Raw genomic sequence first — 17,106 nt, 5'->3', positions numbered from 1 at the left:
GATCCTGTCTATTCTACCTTACTTATCTCAGCTTCTCCATAGTGTCATATTCCAAACACTTCGAGAGGTAATTAATAATAACCATATATTTATAAACAGAAGAAATTCTACAGATGCTGGAAATCCAAAGCAACACACACAAAATGCTGGCGAACTCAGCAAATCAGGCAGCATCCAAGGAAATAAATAACAGCTGACACTTTTTTCCGAGACCCTTCTTCAGGACTAGAAAGGAGGGAGGAAGATGCCAGAATAAAAAGGTGTGTGGAGGGAAAGGAGGGTAGCTAGGTGATAGCTGAAACCAGGCGGGTGGGAAAGCCAAAGGGCTGGAGAAGGAGGGGCACAGGGGAAAGTGATAGACAGGTGAGAAAGGGGTAACAGGCCAGAGTGGTGAATAAAAGGGGGTGAGGGAAAATTTTTACCTAAAGGAGAAATTGATATTCATGCCATATACCCAGTCAGAATATAAGGGGTTGCTCCTCCACCCCGAGGGTGGCCTCACCATGACACAAGACATGGGAATGGTAACGGGAATTAAAATGCTTGGCACTGGAAGTTCCGCTTTAGGCAGATGGAGCGGATGTGTTTGATGAAGTGAACCCCGATTTACCATGGGTCTCACCAATGTAGAGGACGTTGCATCTGGAGCATCAGATACAACAGACAAATCCAGCAGATTCACAGGTGAAGTACTGATTCACCTGGAAGGTCTGTTTGGAGCTCTGAAAGGAAGTGAGGGAGGAAGTCAATGGGCAGGCGTAGCACTTCGGCTGTCAGGAGCAAGTAATTATAAGTAGACTGAGAATTGGGCACAGGAACCTTAATGGTACTCTGACCATCATAAATAAACATCCGACAGGTTTTTGCAATCTATGTCAGGAGTCTGAAACAGTACAGCATATCCTTATTTCATGCAGGAAATTTGCACAGGAAAGACAACAAATGCTACAACAATTACGCAAAATAGGTCTGGTAGAGAACTGTGTTAAAGGTTTATTGGAATGTGGGGAGAGTGATCAGGGGAATTTAGTTTTGGTTGTTTAGTTTTTTAAGGGCAATGGGACTGGAAAGACAACTTCAGGCAGTCAAGTGAATGGACAATGAGGGACAGTAAATCCTGAAGTTGGCAGTAATGTGAAAGTGTGGATGCCAACTGCCGTAAGAACGAGGAGGAGGAAAAGGAGGGGGAGGGGGAGAAGAAGAAGAATTCTTAAAGTCTTAAGGTTCAGATGGCAAAGTAGAATAGATGAATAAATAATAGATAAATAAATAATAGTGGATAAATCTCCGGATCCTGACAGGATATTCCCTAGGACCTTGAGAGAAGTTAGTGCAGAAATAGCAGGGGCTCTGACAGAAATATTTCAAATGTCATTAGAAACGAGGATGGTGCTGAAGGATTGGCGTATTGGTCATGTGGTTCCATTGTTTAAAAAGGGTTCTAGGAGTAAACCTAGCAATTATAGGCTTGTAAGTTTGACATCAGTGGTGGGTAAATTAATGGAAGGTATTCTTAGAGATGGTATATACAGTTGGCTCTCCTTATCTGCAAGGGATTGGTTCCTGGATGCCTCGTGGATACCAAAATTCGTCCCTTATTCAATCTGTCTCAATGCGGTGGACATTAGGATCCGGCACCGAAGCTCTGAATCCACAGTGTTTCTGTTCACGAAAATAATCATGACCATGATTGAGAATAAAGTGGAAATAATAAAACAGTCGGAAAGAGGTGAAACGCCATTGGTTATTGGAAAAGCATTAGGCTACGTCGGTCAACGATCAGAACAATTTTAAAGGATAAAGTGAGAAAGGCTCTGACCCGATGAAAGCTACAATTATTACTAAGCAACGCAGTGGTTTAATGATTGGGTTTGGGGTACTGATCCTCCACATCAATCCGGCATGGTGGAGAACGCCCTTGGGAGCTGAAACATATGTTCTTAAGTGTTTTATATGCATAGAAAGGTAAAATATATACTATATACCAAGACAAACGTTTGACTAACTGACGCTAAATAATACCAGATGTACCTGCTCCGGCTTACTTAGTAAGAGAACTTCCGATTTTTTTCGATTCCGATCCACGATAACCCTCACACATCCTCCCATGTACTTTAAATCATCTCTAGATTACTTTTAATACCTAATACAATGTAAATGCTATGTAAAATAGTTGTTATACTGTATTGTTTAGGGAATAATGACAAGAAAAAAAGTCTGTACACGCTTGAACAAGTGCTGGAAGAGCACTTTCGGGTTTTTGCGATTCACGGTCGGTTGAATTCGTGCATGTGGAATTTGTGGATAAGGAGGGCCGACTGTTTAATTATCTGCATAGACAGGGTCTGATTAGGAACAGTCAACATGGAATTGTGCATGGAAGATCATGTTTGACCAATCTTATTGAATTTTTTGAAGAGGTTACGAGGAAAGTTGATGAGGGTAAAGCAGTGGATATTGTCTATATGGACTTCAGTAAGGCCTTTGACAAGGTTCCGCACGGAAGGTTAGTTAGGAAGGTTCAATTGTTAGGTATTAATATTGTAGTAATAAAATGGATTCAACAGTGGCTGGATGGGAGATGCCAGAGAGTAGTGGTGGATAACTGCTTGTCAGGTTGAAGGCCGGTGACTAGTGGTGTGCCTCAGAGATCCGTACTAGGTCCAATATTGTTTGTCATATACATTAATGATCTGGATGATGGGATAGTAAATTGGATTAGTAAGTATGCAGATGATACTAAGATAGGTGGCGTTGTGGATAATGAAGTAGGTTTTCAAAGTTTGCAGAGAGACTTAGGCCAGTTAGAAGAGTGGACTGAAAGATGGCAGATGGAGTTTAATGCTGATAAGTGTGAGGTGCTACATTTTGGTAGGACTAGTCAAAATAGGACATACGTGGTAAATGGTAGGGCATTGAAGAATGCAGTAGAACAGAGAGATCTAGGAATAATGGTGCATAGTTCCCTGAAGGTGGAATCTCATGTGGATAAGGTGGTGAAGAAAGCTTTTGGTCTGCTGGCCTTTATAAATCAGAGCATTGAGTATAGGAGTTGGGACTTGATAGAGGTATTTAAAATTATGAGGGGGATAGATAGAGTTGACGTGGATAGGCTTTTTCCATTGAGAGTTGGGGAGATTCAAACAAGAGGACATGAGTTGAGAGTTACAGGGCAAAAGTTTAGGGGTAACACAAGGGGGAATTTCTTTACTCAGAGAGTGGTAGCTGTGTGGTACGAGCTTCCAGTAGAAGTGGTAGAGGCAGGTTTGATACTGTCATTTAAAGTAAAATTGGATAGGTATATGTACAGGAAAGGAAAGGAGGGTTATGGGCTGAGTGCAGGTTGGTGGGACTAGGTGAGAGTAAGCATTCAGCACAGACTAGAAGGGCCGAGATGGCCTGTTTCCGTGCTGTAATTGTAATATGGTTATATGATGGAAGAAATCCAGATAGAGAGAGGGCGATACAAAGAATCCCAGGTTTCACGTTGGGTAAACGAAGTAACAATCGAAGATCTTGTCCATTGAGTCGTTCTGAAATCCACCAGGTGACAGTCACAGGAGTATTGTCTTCAAGTGGTTATAACCTCACACCCTGATTCCAGGTAAAGGGCCAACAAAAGCGGTACCACAGGATACTCCAACAAATCCACACATATGGATTATACCAAGTGACAGTCACACATCCTTTCAGCACTACGTGCCGATAATCAACCCAAGCTTTTGGGCAAGGGAGAGTATGGAACTCCCAGTCTTTCGATGACAGCAACAAACTGAAGATCTCTCTCTCTCTGTTTAAGTCCACAGCAGGCTACCACAGCCTGTGACTGACGTCATAGTCCTGCTTCACTCAGGCGCTCTTAAAGTAACACCTACAGTACAAGCCTGTGTCTCTTGTTACAGTTGGATGTGGAGGCTCATGGTATGGTACGTATGGACCAGAGGAACTCTACTACTGTTAAGGTGGCAGGAAGATGAGGTGAGCAGGTATTTCCGGGAAATGCAGGAGATGTTGGTAGGGCAGCATCTCTGCTGGAGGAAAAAAATCCCATTCATTGAAGGAGGACTTCACTGATGTCATGGAAAGGGAAGGCTTATCCGAGGAACAAATGCACTGGAGACAAAGGAATTGAGAAGAGAATAGTATTCCCAGGATAAGCCTTTCTTTTCCATAAAAGGGGAGGGAGTTGTCCGAAATGGACCAAGTGAATTTAAGGGCAGGGTGTAAGTTGGAGACGAAGTTGATGAAATTGACAAGCTCAAGCATGGGTGCATGAAACAGCACCAATGCAGTCGTCAATATAGTGGACAAAGTTTTGGCGGGCATTATTGGGGAAGGCTTGGAACATGGACTGTTCTACATAGCCACCAAAAAGGCAGGTACAGCTGAGGCCCATGGCCTCAAGACTGGAGGAAGTGAGAGGAGCCAAAGGAGAAATTGTTGAGAATGAGGACCAGTTCTGCCAGATGGAAGAAGGTGGTGCTGGAGGGGAACTGATTGAGGAATCAGTTAAATTAATTAAAAAATACTATTTTGATGTTCATATTGATTTCTGCTCTTGTGTCAAGCTGTACAAATGAAATCAGCACTATTACATTGCAGTAACAAACTTACCCACCACAGAGCTGCTCGACTCACAGTTCTGTCAAGCTTCGCCAGATACAGTTTCCTTTTGAAAGTAAAAGTGTATTAAATTTGTTTATTATCAAAGTATGTGTGAAGCCTTTGTTGGTCGGGGTCAACCATGGATATTTCATCATAACTGTCTATATTATACGCAAGCCAGGACAGTATGATAAGGAGAGCAAGCTGTTAGTCATGCAGAAGGCTCCCCCTCTCCACGTAGCTGATAAATCCAAAGAAACAGCAGAGACCGATACAGTTTGCCTCCAGTGGCATCGCAGTAGTTGCCAGTCAGTGTTGAACTCAACATTGGACTGCCTTAGGGACTCCAGGGCCAGATTTTTCCTCAGGGTTTACTCCTGAAACCTTCCCCATGAGTGGTTTAGCTGCAAGGCAGTAGATGTTTGAGATCAGGTTTCCTTCTCCTAGATGAGATGCCAACCATGGCTGACGAGCCCCATTTGCCCAAAGCAACTGTTTTTAAGGTGCCAGTAACCCCACCTTTTCCCCTTTACTTGTCAGAGGCCATTTGATATGCATGCCATTAGGAGCATATCCCCATTACCTCCCTTGGCTATGACAACGTCAAGGAAGCAAAGTATGTGTAGATCACCATATACTACCCTGAAATTCATTTTCTTGCGAGCATTCACAGTAGGTACAAAGAAATACCCATTGAATCAATGAAAAAATACACACAATCAAAGATGGTCAAACACAAAAATTCCAAGATAAGCAAATAATATGAACTAGTGATAATACATGTATTTTTGAAGAGCTACTCAGACAATTATTCTAAATGGTGACCAAAGAGAAGTCTTTGTTTCAGATTTAATCATCCTTGAAACACAGATTCCATTGGTCTTCTCTACAATGCACAACCAGTAACAATGAGTTCACCTTATAGTTCCTTCTTCCAGGTTGCTTTCTAATCTATGCTCAAAAATTATGAAAAGCCCTATACTTTACCAAGTTTCTTGTTTTACATCCTGATGGTTTTAATCCTTGCCTTTTCAGTTTTATCTCCTTATTGCAAAGGCATGGAACATGCTATATACAGCCAATGACCATTTTATTAGGTATCTAATGAAGTGATACCGAGTACATATTCATGGTCTTTTCCTGCTGTCAGCCATCAACTTTAAGATTTGACTTGCTGTGCATTCAGAGATACTCTTCTGCACATCACTGTGGTGATACATGTTTTTATTTGAGTTACTGTTGCCTTCCTGACAACTCGAACAAGTCTGGCCAATCTCCTCTGACCTCTCTCATCAACAAAGCATCTTTGTCCACAGAACTGCTGCTCACTGGATTTTTTTTCATAAATTTTAAGCACCATTCTCTGGAAGATCTAGAGACCGTGTGTGTGAAAATCCCAGGAGATCAGCAGTTTTTGTGATACTCAAACCGCCCTGTCTGGCAGCAACAATCTTTCCACAGTCAGTCACTTATATCACATTCTTTGGTCTGAATAACTTGCTTTTATACCTTCAGTTGGCTGATTATGAGCAAGTGTACCTCAAAGTGCCCATTCAGTGCCCGAGAATAATAAAGAAAGACAGGTGTGTTGCATCTGGAATTTTTTCCTGTTAGCAGACAATTTCCTTCCACGACTCTCTGACAAGGCAAGTTACAGCAGTGGTTTACCATTGCCTTCTCTTAACCCAGCATGAGTGGAAAGTGTGCAAGGGAGCCGTATGGATTCAAACTTGGGACCTCTCATCCCGAAGTCCAGCACTGATGCCATTATGCCACCAGCTGGCCTATCTGTGGCCCAAATAAGAGAAGTAGTTCTATAGTGGAGACTTACATTTTTGAACCTCTGATGTTCTAAACGGGATAATAACTGGACATGTGCTTGTATTTGCAGCATTACCAACTAACGGCTACCAATTGCAAATGGTACAAAGCAGCAACCCAGAGCAAAGAGAAAAAATAATTAAGATATTGGGATCAGAGAGGGAAATAAATTATTGTGGAGCACTCCTAACAGTCTGAATTAAACTGATACTAACAGGTAACTTATTACAGCAAATCTCAGACAATCCATTACATTTAGGACTTTGGTGGTGCCAGATTAGCAGCAGATTTTCCATACTATCACATTTTTATGTATTAAACATTCTGGTAATAAATTTCCCAGAACTGGGGCCCCAGCGAACAGGAAAAATAATGTGGCAAACATAACCTAGTGATCCAGAAGCTGAACCATAGAGATTTCTGAATGGTTAAATAGCAGATTATCAGAGTTTTGCTATACCTACAGGTATATTTACAGACAATTACATTTTTAAAAAATTACCTGAAGTAGGTTCATTGCAAAATTACAGAAATACGACTGTCAAGAAATTACCAGCTTCTTAGAAAACAACCTTCAACTAAAGTCAAGTGCTATTTATTCGAGCACATCCTCAGGCTGTGTTGATTGTTAACACAAAGAATGCATTTCACTACATGTACGTGATAAACAAAGTGAATCTGAATTTTTTCTAATATTACCTTTTTCCTATTCAAACTCCAGTAAGGCCCTCAAAACCTACCTAACAAGGCGTCAATTTCCTCCAAATTTCCGTGATGTTGCACCTCTTCACACAGCCTCAGCAAACGGAAAAAGGAAGCAAGACTCACAGGTGAAACACATCTAAAAATAGACAAATACACAACATTTTGTTCTTTGTTTTCTTTAAAACAAAGTCAATCTATGTTTTTGACTGTTTTAGAATAAAACGTTTATAACCACTGCTAATCCTTACTTCTGGATTCCCTGCTTGCCTTTAAAGCCAGTGTTATTCACGCTATCGGACAACAGCGGCAGAAGGTTGATTACAATCCCACCTTCACTTTCTTCTTCATCCAAGTTATACATGCACTTCAATGGTAGCAGGTATTTACTAAAAGAATCAAAATACAGAGTACAGAACAATAAGAAATTGAGTACTGGAAATATCTTCACATATTCAAAACGTCAATAAAACTGACTGTAGAAAATTGGACAAAATTAATTTGGGGAGCTTCAATCCAACTTTTAATGGAAAGGCTCATGATCCCCTTATTCAGAATCCCAAAGGTGCCCCTGATACAGCATCAATTGACAGTATTGTTCCGACAGGCCACATGGACCAGTCCTTGCAAGGTGAAGTCAAAATTGGATCATGCTTGTGTAATCTAGGAGTTTCTCAAGGCAATGTTTATCACTACATTGTCCAACCTACTGCACAAACACATTTTAAAAAGGTGAAAGAGAAACAAAATTCCAACTGCACTTAGATTATCCACTTAAAGCACTGATTTACGGTTTTTAGTCTCGTACAATCTCTCTTTCTCAATCAAGTGAGGTTTACAAATTATGTTTCTGGTGCTGACACAGAACAGTTATTTTTGCTGAGGTGCCCTGATGAAGAACCATAGAATTTAAATACCTTCAGCACATTACAGGCCCTTCAGCTCCCAATGTTGTGCTGACCATGTAACCTACTCTAGAAACTGCCTAGAATTACCCTACCACAGAGCCCTCTATTTTTCTAAGCTCCATGTACCTATCTAAGTCTCTTTAAAGACCTTGTTGTACCTGCCTTCACCACCATCGCCGGTAGTGGATTCTACACACCCATCACTCTGTGTGAAAAACTTACCCCTGATAGCCACTCTGTACCTACTTCCAATTACCTTAATACTATGCCCTGTTGTGTTAGCCATTTCAGCCCTGGGAAAAAGCCTCTGGCTATCCACATGATCAATGCCTCTCATCATCTTATACACCTCTATCAGTTCGCCTCTCATCCTTCATCACTCCAAGGAGAAAAGGCCAAGTTCACTCAACCTATTCTCATAAGGCATGCTCCCCAATCCAGGCAACACCCTTGTAAATCTCCTTGGCATTCTTTCCTGTAGTGAGGTGACCAGAACTCCAAGTGGAGTCTGACTAAGGTCTGATATAGCTGTAGCATTACTTCATGGCTCTTAAACTCAATTCCACAGTTGATGAATGTCAAAACGCTATGTCACCTGCACAGCAGCTTTGAGTGCTCAGTTCTGCATCCTATCAATGTCCTGTGACCTCTGAAAACCCTCCACACTATCCACAACATCCCCAACCTTTGTGTCATCAGCAAACTTATTAACCTATCCTTCTACTTCTTCATCCAGAGCATTTATAAAAATCACAAAGAGGAGGGGGTCACAAAACAGATCCCTCCAGAGCACCACTGATCACCGAATAGTCTAGGCCCAAAACATTGACTGTTTATTCCCCTCCATAGACGCTGCCCGACCTGTTAAGTTGCTTTGGATTTCCAGTATCTGCAGAATCACTTGTGATTATTTCTTAATGAATGATCAGTTATTCCATTCATTCACTCATCCTCACCATGGTATTCCATATACTGAACAAAAGTGGTTCCCTAATAAACAAAAGTTTATTTTTATCATACATGAGCAAGCAGTAATTTATAACTTACTTATCTATTTCTGGTATCAGATCTACAACAAAGTCCTCTTGAAAGTCATCAAGTACACTTCTTCCAATCAGTTCCTAGATCATGGGCAAAAGGGGGAAGGTGCTTAATATACATTTCAACATATTATTCCATTTTATTATTTTTAAAAGTTCTACCACACCGAGAAGCACAGAGTGGCACAACTCATCAATGCTAAATCTCAAAGGAGGACATAATTTCGCACTTATATTTCTTCCACATACACAGGTGATCGCTTAAGAAGGCAGTCCTATAAAACCATCCATTGTCAAAATTCATAATTCAAGATTGTTTAATGCCATTTCCAGTACACAAGTGTAAAGGAAAACACAATAATTGCTACTGTGGATCCAATACAGCACAAAAAATAAACATAAGATTAACAAAAACAATAATAACAAAAAAAATAAATTAAATACATAAGATAGTTTTATATATAGATTAACTATGTCCATAAAGTGACACTAGGTACAGGAGTGTCTGAACATAAGGTAACTGACAGGAAATGAAAAAGTAGTGGTGGTGGGAATATGCTGGGGTGGGTTAGTGGCTAGAGGTATTGATTAGCCTTATTGCTTGGGAAAAGTAACTGTTTTTGAGTTTGGTGGTCCTGGCATGGTTGCTACGTAGCCTTCTCCCTGATGGCAGAGGGACAAACAATTCACGAACAAGATGGGTGTGATACTTCATGATATTGTTTACCATTGTCTGGGACTTTTTTGTACACACATCCTTGACAGCAGGTAGACTGGTGCCAGTGGTGTGTTGAGCAGTTCTGTCTATCCATTGTAGAGCTTTCCTATTTGCCTTACTGCAGTTTCCCTACACAATCTTCTGTAATTAAATACCCCATTTCCCATCAAATCCCATGTTATAAGCAGAGATGTGTCCCTAAAGAATGTTTTTCTCTCACATAAAGCCATTTTATCTGCAATAATAAAATTACATCAGATTGATTTAATAGCCAAGGCCAGCATTAGCTTCAAGAATCATACAAAAGAAACAACAAATGCAGTCCATTTTTATCTTTTACCTACTCAGTACTGTGGGCTATAAGATTTGGATATGATATCACCATGTCAACTGGAATAGCAACCACAGGCAAGTCCTTCCTTTGCCACACCCTTTCTAGTCTATGGACACGTGAACAGGACACCTCAGAGAGCAGCTTTGCCAACCGCTTAATCTGTGAGATTTTCTCTGAAGCACAAGGTTTGTGTATTAGGAAATGGTTTAGAAAGTGAGGATATCAGGGAAAGTGATGGGACTTGAGGATCAGGGTTCATAGGAGAAAGGTGGCTTTGGTGGAGTTCAGGGGGCAATGGGTAAAAACATGGTGATTTGGTGGATGTGATGTAAAGGCCGATGACAACATTGGTTTTCTACAATTCAGTGTATCAGAGAATACGTTTTGTAGATGAAGAACATGTGTGTGGCAAGGAAGGGACAGGGTTTTGACTGCCAACTCAATAGAAGCACTGATGTCATATGCAAATCATATTATCCCACTATATGAGTGACTTGTGAGTACACAAAGTTTATTGTTTTTTTCACATTTCAGGTTTATTTATTTATTCCTCCCCCACCTCCACCTAACATAAATTCCTTAACAGCAAACTCTACCCATATCTGAATTTTTTGTGAATTCCATAAGGGCAAATTTCCATTTCCAGAACGACCATCATTTGGGTGGGAAACGTGGAGTCATTTGTACCCACTACTATATTTTATAACAATTCCCAACTTAGGAAATTTTCTGTAATTATATATCAACAGGATTCCAAGCTTATTTTAGTTGCTTAAGGTTGCTTATGTCTGCTCAGAAATACTTCAGCATTGCAGAGTGAAACATAGCCTCAAACAATGGGAATCTCACAACTTCCTCTTCAATCTCCAAAACTACCTTCAAAAGCTTAACTTCAATGCCCGATGGTTTTTTCTGCTCCCTAATGAATAAATCGTGCTGCACAGTTCTCCATTAAAAGAAACATGGAACAAAGCAAAGCACTGAAAAATTAGATTCAATTGCACACAGAATCAAGATGTAGAAATTAAAACAGCCCATACTTCTCAAGGATTCGAGATGCCAAATCATAAAAATAATTACAAACAAGGCAACATGAAGGAAAACAACTGAAACTGACCTTTTGATGGTCAAGTCAAAAGGTTAGTTGAGGACATATCTGGAGAATTATTAGGAGCTAGAAAATGGAGATATTAGAGCATAGGACATGGAGGAAAAGCAGTTAGAAGAAGTGGCGAATTAGTGGGGAAGTGATACATACCCAAAATCTGGGCTGGGGGCTGAACCCGGAGTCTGGAATAATTCACCCACAGGTTTCTCATCTGTCCCTGCCTCTCCTCACTACCCTCTCCTATCTGGTTCTCATTCCGTTTGCCATTCACCACTCCCCTCACGGTCTCTATTATCATTTCCTGTATCTAACAGATTCCAGCGCTGGAATATGTTCCTGCTTATTGCCTTCTATCAGCCATCTCCAATCTTCACCCAGCTCTCCACCCACCTTGCTCCATCTGCTCTTTGTCTCCATCTATCAACCATCTAGATTTAGATACTAGATCTAGTATTAGGTAACGAACCGGGTCAGGTCATAGATCTCTCAGTGGGTGAGCATCTGGGGGACAGTGACCACCGCTCCCTAGCCTTTAGCATTATCATGGAAAAGGACAGAATCAGAGAGGACAGGAAAATTTTTAATTGGGGAAGGGCAAATTATGAGGCCATAAGGCTAGAACTTGCGGGTGTGAATTGAGATGATGTTTTAGCAGGGAAATGTACTCTGGACACGTAGTCGATGTTTAGAGATCTCTTGCAGGATGTTAGGGATAAGTTTGTCCTGGTGAGGAATAAGGAATGGTAGGGTGAAGGAACCATGGGTGACAAGTGAGGTGGAAAATCTAGTCAGGTGGAAGGAGGCAGCATAAGCAAGGATCAGATGGGTCTATTGAGGAATATAGGGTAGCAAGAAAGGAGCTTAAGGAGGGGCTGAGGAGGGCAAGAAGGGGGCATGAGAAGGCCTTGGCAAGCAGGGTAAAAGAAAACCCCAAGGTATTCTTCAATTATGTGAAGAACAAAAGGATGACAGGAGAGAAGGTAGAACCGATTAGAGATAAAGGTGGGAAGATGTGCCTGGAGGCTGTGGAAGTGAACGAGGTCCTCAATGAATACTTCTCTTCAGTATTCACCAATGGGAGGGAATGATGATGGTGAGGACAATATGAGTGAGGTTGATGTTCCGCAGCACATTGATATTAAGGGAGAGGAGGTGTTGGAGTTGTTAAAATACATTAGGACGGATAAATCCCTGGGGCCTGACAGAATATTCCCCAGGCTGCTCCATCAGGCGAGGGAAGAGATTGCTGAGCCTCTGGCTTGGATCTTTATGTTCTTGTTGTCCATGGGAATGGTACTGGAGGATTGGAGGGAGACGAATGCTGTCCCCTTGTTCAAAAAAGGTAGTAGGGATAGTCCAGGTAATTATAGAACAGTGAGCCTTACATCTGTGATGGGAAAGCTGTTGGAAAAGATTCTTAGAGATAGGATCTGTGGGCATTTAGAGAATCATGGTCTGATCAGGTACAGTCAGCATGGCTTTGTGAAGGGCAGATCGTGTCTAACAAGCCTGATAGACTCCTTTCAGATGGTGACCAAGCATATAGATGAGGGTAGTGCAGTGGATGTGACCTACATGGATTTTACTAAGGTATTTGACAAGATTCCGCACGGTAGGCTTATTCAGAAAGTCAGAAGGCATGGGATCCAGGGAAGTTTGGCCAGGTGGATTCAGAATTGGCTTGCCTGCAGAAAGCAGAGGGTCTGGTGGAGGGAGTACATTCAGATTGGAGGGTTGTGACTACTGGTGCCCCACATGGATCGGTTCTGGGATCTCTACTTTTCTTATTTTTATTAACAACCTGGATGTGTGTGAAGATAGAAGGGTGGGTTGGCAAATTTGCAGACGACACAAAGGTTGATGGTGTTGTGGATAGTGTTGAGGATTGTTGAAGATTACAGAAAGACATTGATAGGATGAAGAAGTGGGTTGAGAAGTGGCAGATGGAGTTCAACCCAGAGAAATGTGAGGTGGTACACTTTGGAAGGACAAACTCCAAGGCAGAGTACAAAGTAAACGGCAGGATACTTGGGAGTGTGGAGGAGCAGAGGGATCTGGGGGTGCATGTCCACAGATCCCTGAAAGTTGCCTCACAGGTAGACAGGGTAGTTAAGAAAGCTTATGGGGTGTTAGCTTTCACATGTCGAGGGATGGAGTTTAAGAATAGCAGGGTAATGATGCAGCTCTATAAAACTCTGGTTAGGCCACACTTGGAGTACTGTGTCCAGTTCTGGTTGCCTCACTATAGGAAGAATGGGCAAGCATTGGAAAGGGTACAGAGGAGATTTACCAGGATGCTGCCTGGTTTAGAGAGTATGCATTATGATCAAAGATTAAGGGTGCTAGGGGTTTACTTTTTGGAGAGAAGAAGGATGAGAGGAGACATGATAGAGGTGTACAAGATATTAACAGGAATAGATAGAGTGGACAGTCAGCGCCTCTTCCCCAGGGGACCACTGCTCAGTTCAAGAGGACATGGCTTTAACGTAAGGGATGGGAAATTCAAGGGGGATATTAGAGGAAGGTTTTTTACTCAGAGAGTGGTTGGCGCATGAAATGCACTGCCTAAGTCAGTAGTGGAGGCAGATACACAAGTGAAATTTAAGAGACTACTAGACAGGTATATGGAAGAATTTAAGGTGGGGGGGGGGGTTATATGGGAGGCAGAGTTTAAGGGTCAGCACAACATTGTGGCCCAAAGAGCCTGTACTGTGCTGTACTATTCTATGTTCTATCTGCCCTGATCTCCCAACTCTATCAGCTCACTCATCTCTACGTGGCATAATCTGTCTGTCATCTTTTGCACCTACTTAGTCCACCAATCACCTGCAATTCATATGTCACCATGCCCCCTCTCCTTTTTGTAACGGTTATCGCCCCTCTCAGTCCTGATATAAGGTTCAGACCCAAAATACTCTTGATTCCTCTCCTCCCTACAAATATTATTTGACCACTGAGTTTCTCTAGCAGGTAGTTTGCTTATAAGAGTATTTAGTTGTTAAATCACATAAAGTCCATTAGTTAAACAGAAAATTAATCTCAGTTTACCTGCACTTGTGGATCCAGGTTTCCTTTCTGAACCAAGTTAGCCATCTCATCATAATAGAGAGCAGCAGCCTCTGGTGAATGCTCACTGCAAGTTCGCACCAGTTCAAGCAGGGCTGATGCCTAATATACATATTGTTTCAGAAGAGCAAATTATTGGAACATACAATAATGAGAAAAAAAATCAAATTAACTGGCTTCTTGCAGGTCCTGTGCAAAACAAATGAGAAGGTAAACAAAACATGAACATTGTATTACACTATAAGACTCAGGAGCAGAATTAGGCCAGTTGGCCCATCAAGCCTGCTCTGCCATTCCATCATGGCTGATTTATTATCACGCTCAACCCCATTATTCTGCCTTCTCCCATAACATTCTTGTTAAATTAAGAACCTATCACCCTCCACTTTACATATATCCAAAGCCTTGGCCTCCACATCTGTCTGTGGCAATGAATTCCATAGATATCAGCTGATAAACAATTAAAGGTCTTACAACCAGTCTGTTAAAGATGAAACATTTATTTTAAACAGAGGGCTTATTTGGAAATTTTAATGACACCTATAATATAATCATAGAAATTTTACAACACAGGAGGCCATTACATCCTTTGTGTCCATTCAAGTTGAAAAGGAGCTACTCAATCTAATCACATCATCCAGCATTTGCCCAACACACACAAAATGCTTCAATAGAGTCTCAGCTGGAAATGTCATGCTCAGGTTTAAATGTCATTCAATCATACATCAATACCAACAAATACAGCCAAACAAAACAGAATTACTCTGGGGTCAAGGTGCGAAACACAGTACCAGAAGCCACATACGGCACAGGGCACATATATCAGTAAAATACAGTCTCACACACAAAAAGATACAAAACCCATTTCCAGAAAAGTTGGGATATTTTCCAAAATGCAATAAAAACAAAAATCTGCAATATGTTAATTCTTGTGAACCTTTATTTAACTGACAAAAGTACAAAGAAAAGATTTTCAATAGTTTTACTGACAAACTTAACTGTATTTTGTAAATATGCACAAATTTATAATTTGATGGCTGCAACACACTCAACAAAAGTTGGGACAGAGGCATGTTTACCATTGTGTTGCATCACTTTTCCTTTTAATAACACTTTTTAATCGTTTTGGAACTGAGGATACTAATTGTAGTAGATTTGCAATGGGAAATTTTGTCCATTCGTGCTTGATAGAAGACTTCAGCTGCTCAACAGTCTGTGGTCTCCGTTGTCTGATTCTCCTCTTCATGATGCGCCATACATTTTCAATAGAAGATACATCTGGACTGGCAGCAGGTCAGTCAAGCACACGCACTCTGTCTCTACAAAGCCACGCTGTTGTAGCCCGTGTAGAATGTGGTCTGACATTGTCCTGCTAAAACAAGCATGGACATCCCGGGAAGAGACGTCACCTTGATGGCAATATATGTCTCTCTAAAATCCTAATATACGTCTCAGAGTCAATGGTACCTTTGCATACATGCAACTCACCCATGCCGTGGGCACTGATGCACTCCCATACCATGGGCACTGATGCACCCCCATACCATCACAGATGTTGTCTTTTGCACTTTTCGCTGATAACAATCAGGATGGTCGTTTTCATCTTTGGCACGGAGAACTTGACACCCGTTTTTTCCAAAACTAGCTGAAATGTGGACTCATCTGGCCACAGCACACAGCTCCACAGTCTTTCGGTCCATCTGAGATGAGCTCGGGCCCAGAAAACTTGCCGGTGTTTCTGCATAGAATTGATGTATGGCTTCCTCCTTGCGTAATACACTTTCAAGTTGCATTTCTGGATGCAGTGACAGACTGTTAAGTGACAATGGTTTGCTGAAGTACTCCCGAGCCCAGGTGGCTATAATTGTCACAGTAGCATGACAGTTTCTTAGGCAGTGCCACCTGTGGGCTTGAAGATCATGTGCATTCAACAGTGGTTTCCGACCTTGCCCTTTACGCACTGAGATGCCTCTGAATTCTCTGAATCTTTTCACAATATTATGTACTGTAGATGTTGAAAGACCTAAATTCTCTGCAATCTTGCGTTGAGAAATGTTCCTTTTGAACTGACTAACAATTCTCTCACACATTTTGGCACAATGGGGTGAGCCACGACCCATCCTTGCTTGCAAAGACTGAGCCTTTGATGGACGCTACTTTTGTACCCAGTCATGATACCTCACCTGCTACCAATTAGCCTGCTTAATGTGGAGTCTTCCAAACCGGTGTTACTTGAATATTCTGTACACTTTTCAATCCTATTTTAACTCTGTCCCAACTTTTGTTGAGTGTGTTGCAGCCATCAAATTCTAAATTTGTGTATATTTACAAAATACAATTAAGTTGGTCAGTAAAACTATTGAAAATCTTTTCTTTGTACTTTTGTCAGTTAAATAAAGGTTCAAGTGAATTAACATCACAGATTTTTGTTTTTATTGCATTTTGGAAAATATCCCAACTTTTCTGGAAATGGGGTTTGTAATTGTCCAAGACCTTGAGTCCATGAATGCTGTGACAGTCTGCAGACACACACAATATAGAAAACGCACAGCTCAATACAAACCCTTCAGCCCACAATGCTGTGCTGACAATGTACATACTTCAGACATTACCTTTATTTTTCTCAGCTCGATGTAACTATCCAGGAGCCTCTGAAAAGACCCTATCACATCCACCTCCACTGCCATTGCTGGCAGCCCATTCCACACACTCACCACTCTCTGAGTAAAAAAAATTACCCAACACCTCCTCTGTACCTACTCCCCAGCACCTTAAACCTGTGTCCTCTTGTGGCAACCATTTCA

At 41.4% G+C, this 17,106-nt stretch overlaps 1 protein-coding gene across 2 annotated transcripts in view; it reads right to left on the bottom strand.

Moving 5' to 3' along the window:
* The window catches only part of fancd2 (FA complementation group D2), a 144,026-nt gene that overhangs the window by 59,497 nt on the left and 67,423 nt on the right, over positions 1 to 17,106 (bottom strand). For both annotated transcript variants that reach the window (XM_059970407.1, XM_059970416.1), the window contains 4 exons: positions 14,285 to 14,404; positions 9,084 to 9,157; positions 7,380 to 7,517; positions 7,167 to 7,267 (listed from right to left, as the gene is read on the bottom strand). In XM_059970407.1, coding sequence (XP_059826390.1) covers positions 7,167 to 7,267; positions 7,380 to 7,517; positions 9,084 to 9,157; positions 14,285 to 14,404 — 433 coding nt within the window. The remainder of the gene's footprint in view (positions 1 to 7,166; positions 7,268 to 7,379; positions 7,518 to 9,083; positions 9,158 to 14,284; positions 14,405 to 17,106) is intronic.

Source organism: Hypanus sabinus, chromosome 1, assembly GCF_030144855.1.
Source record: "Hypanus sabinus isolate sHypSab1 chromosome 1, sHypSab1.hap1, whole genome shotgun sequence".
NCBI classification, from domain to species: Eukaryota; Metazoa; Chordata; class Chondrichthyes; order Myliobatiformes; family Dasyatidae; genus Hypanus; species Hypanus sabinus.
Note: the sequence above shows the minus strand (reverse complement) of the source record. Positions and strands in the feature narration are given on the sequence as shown.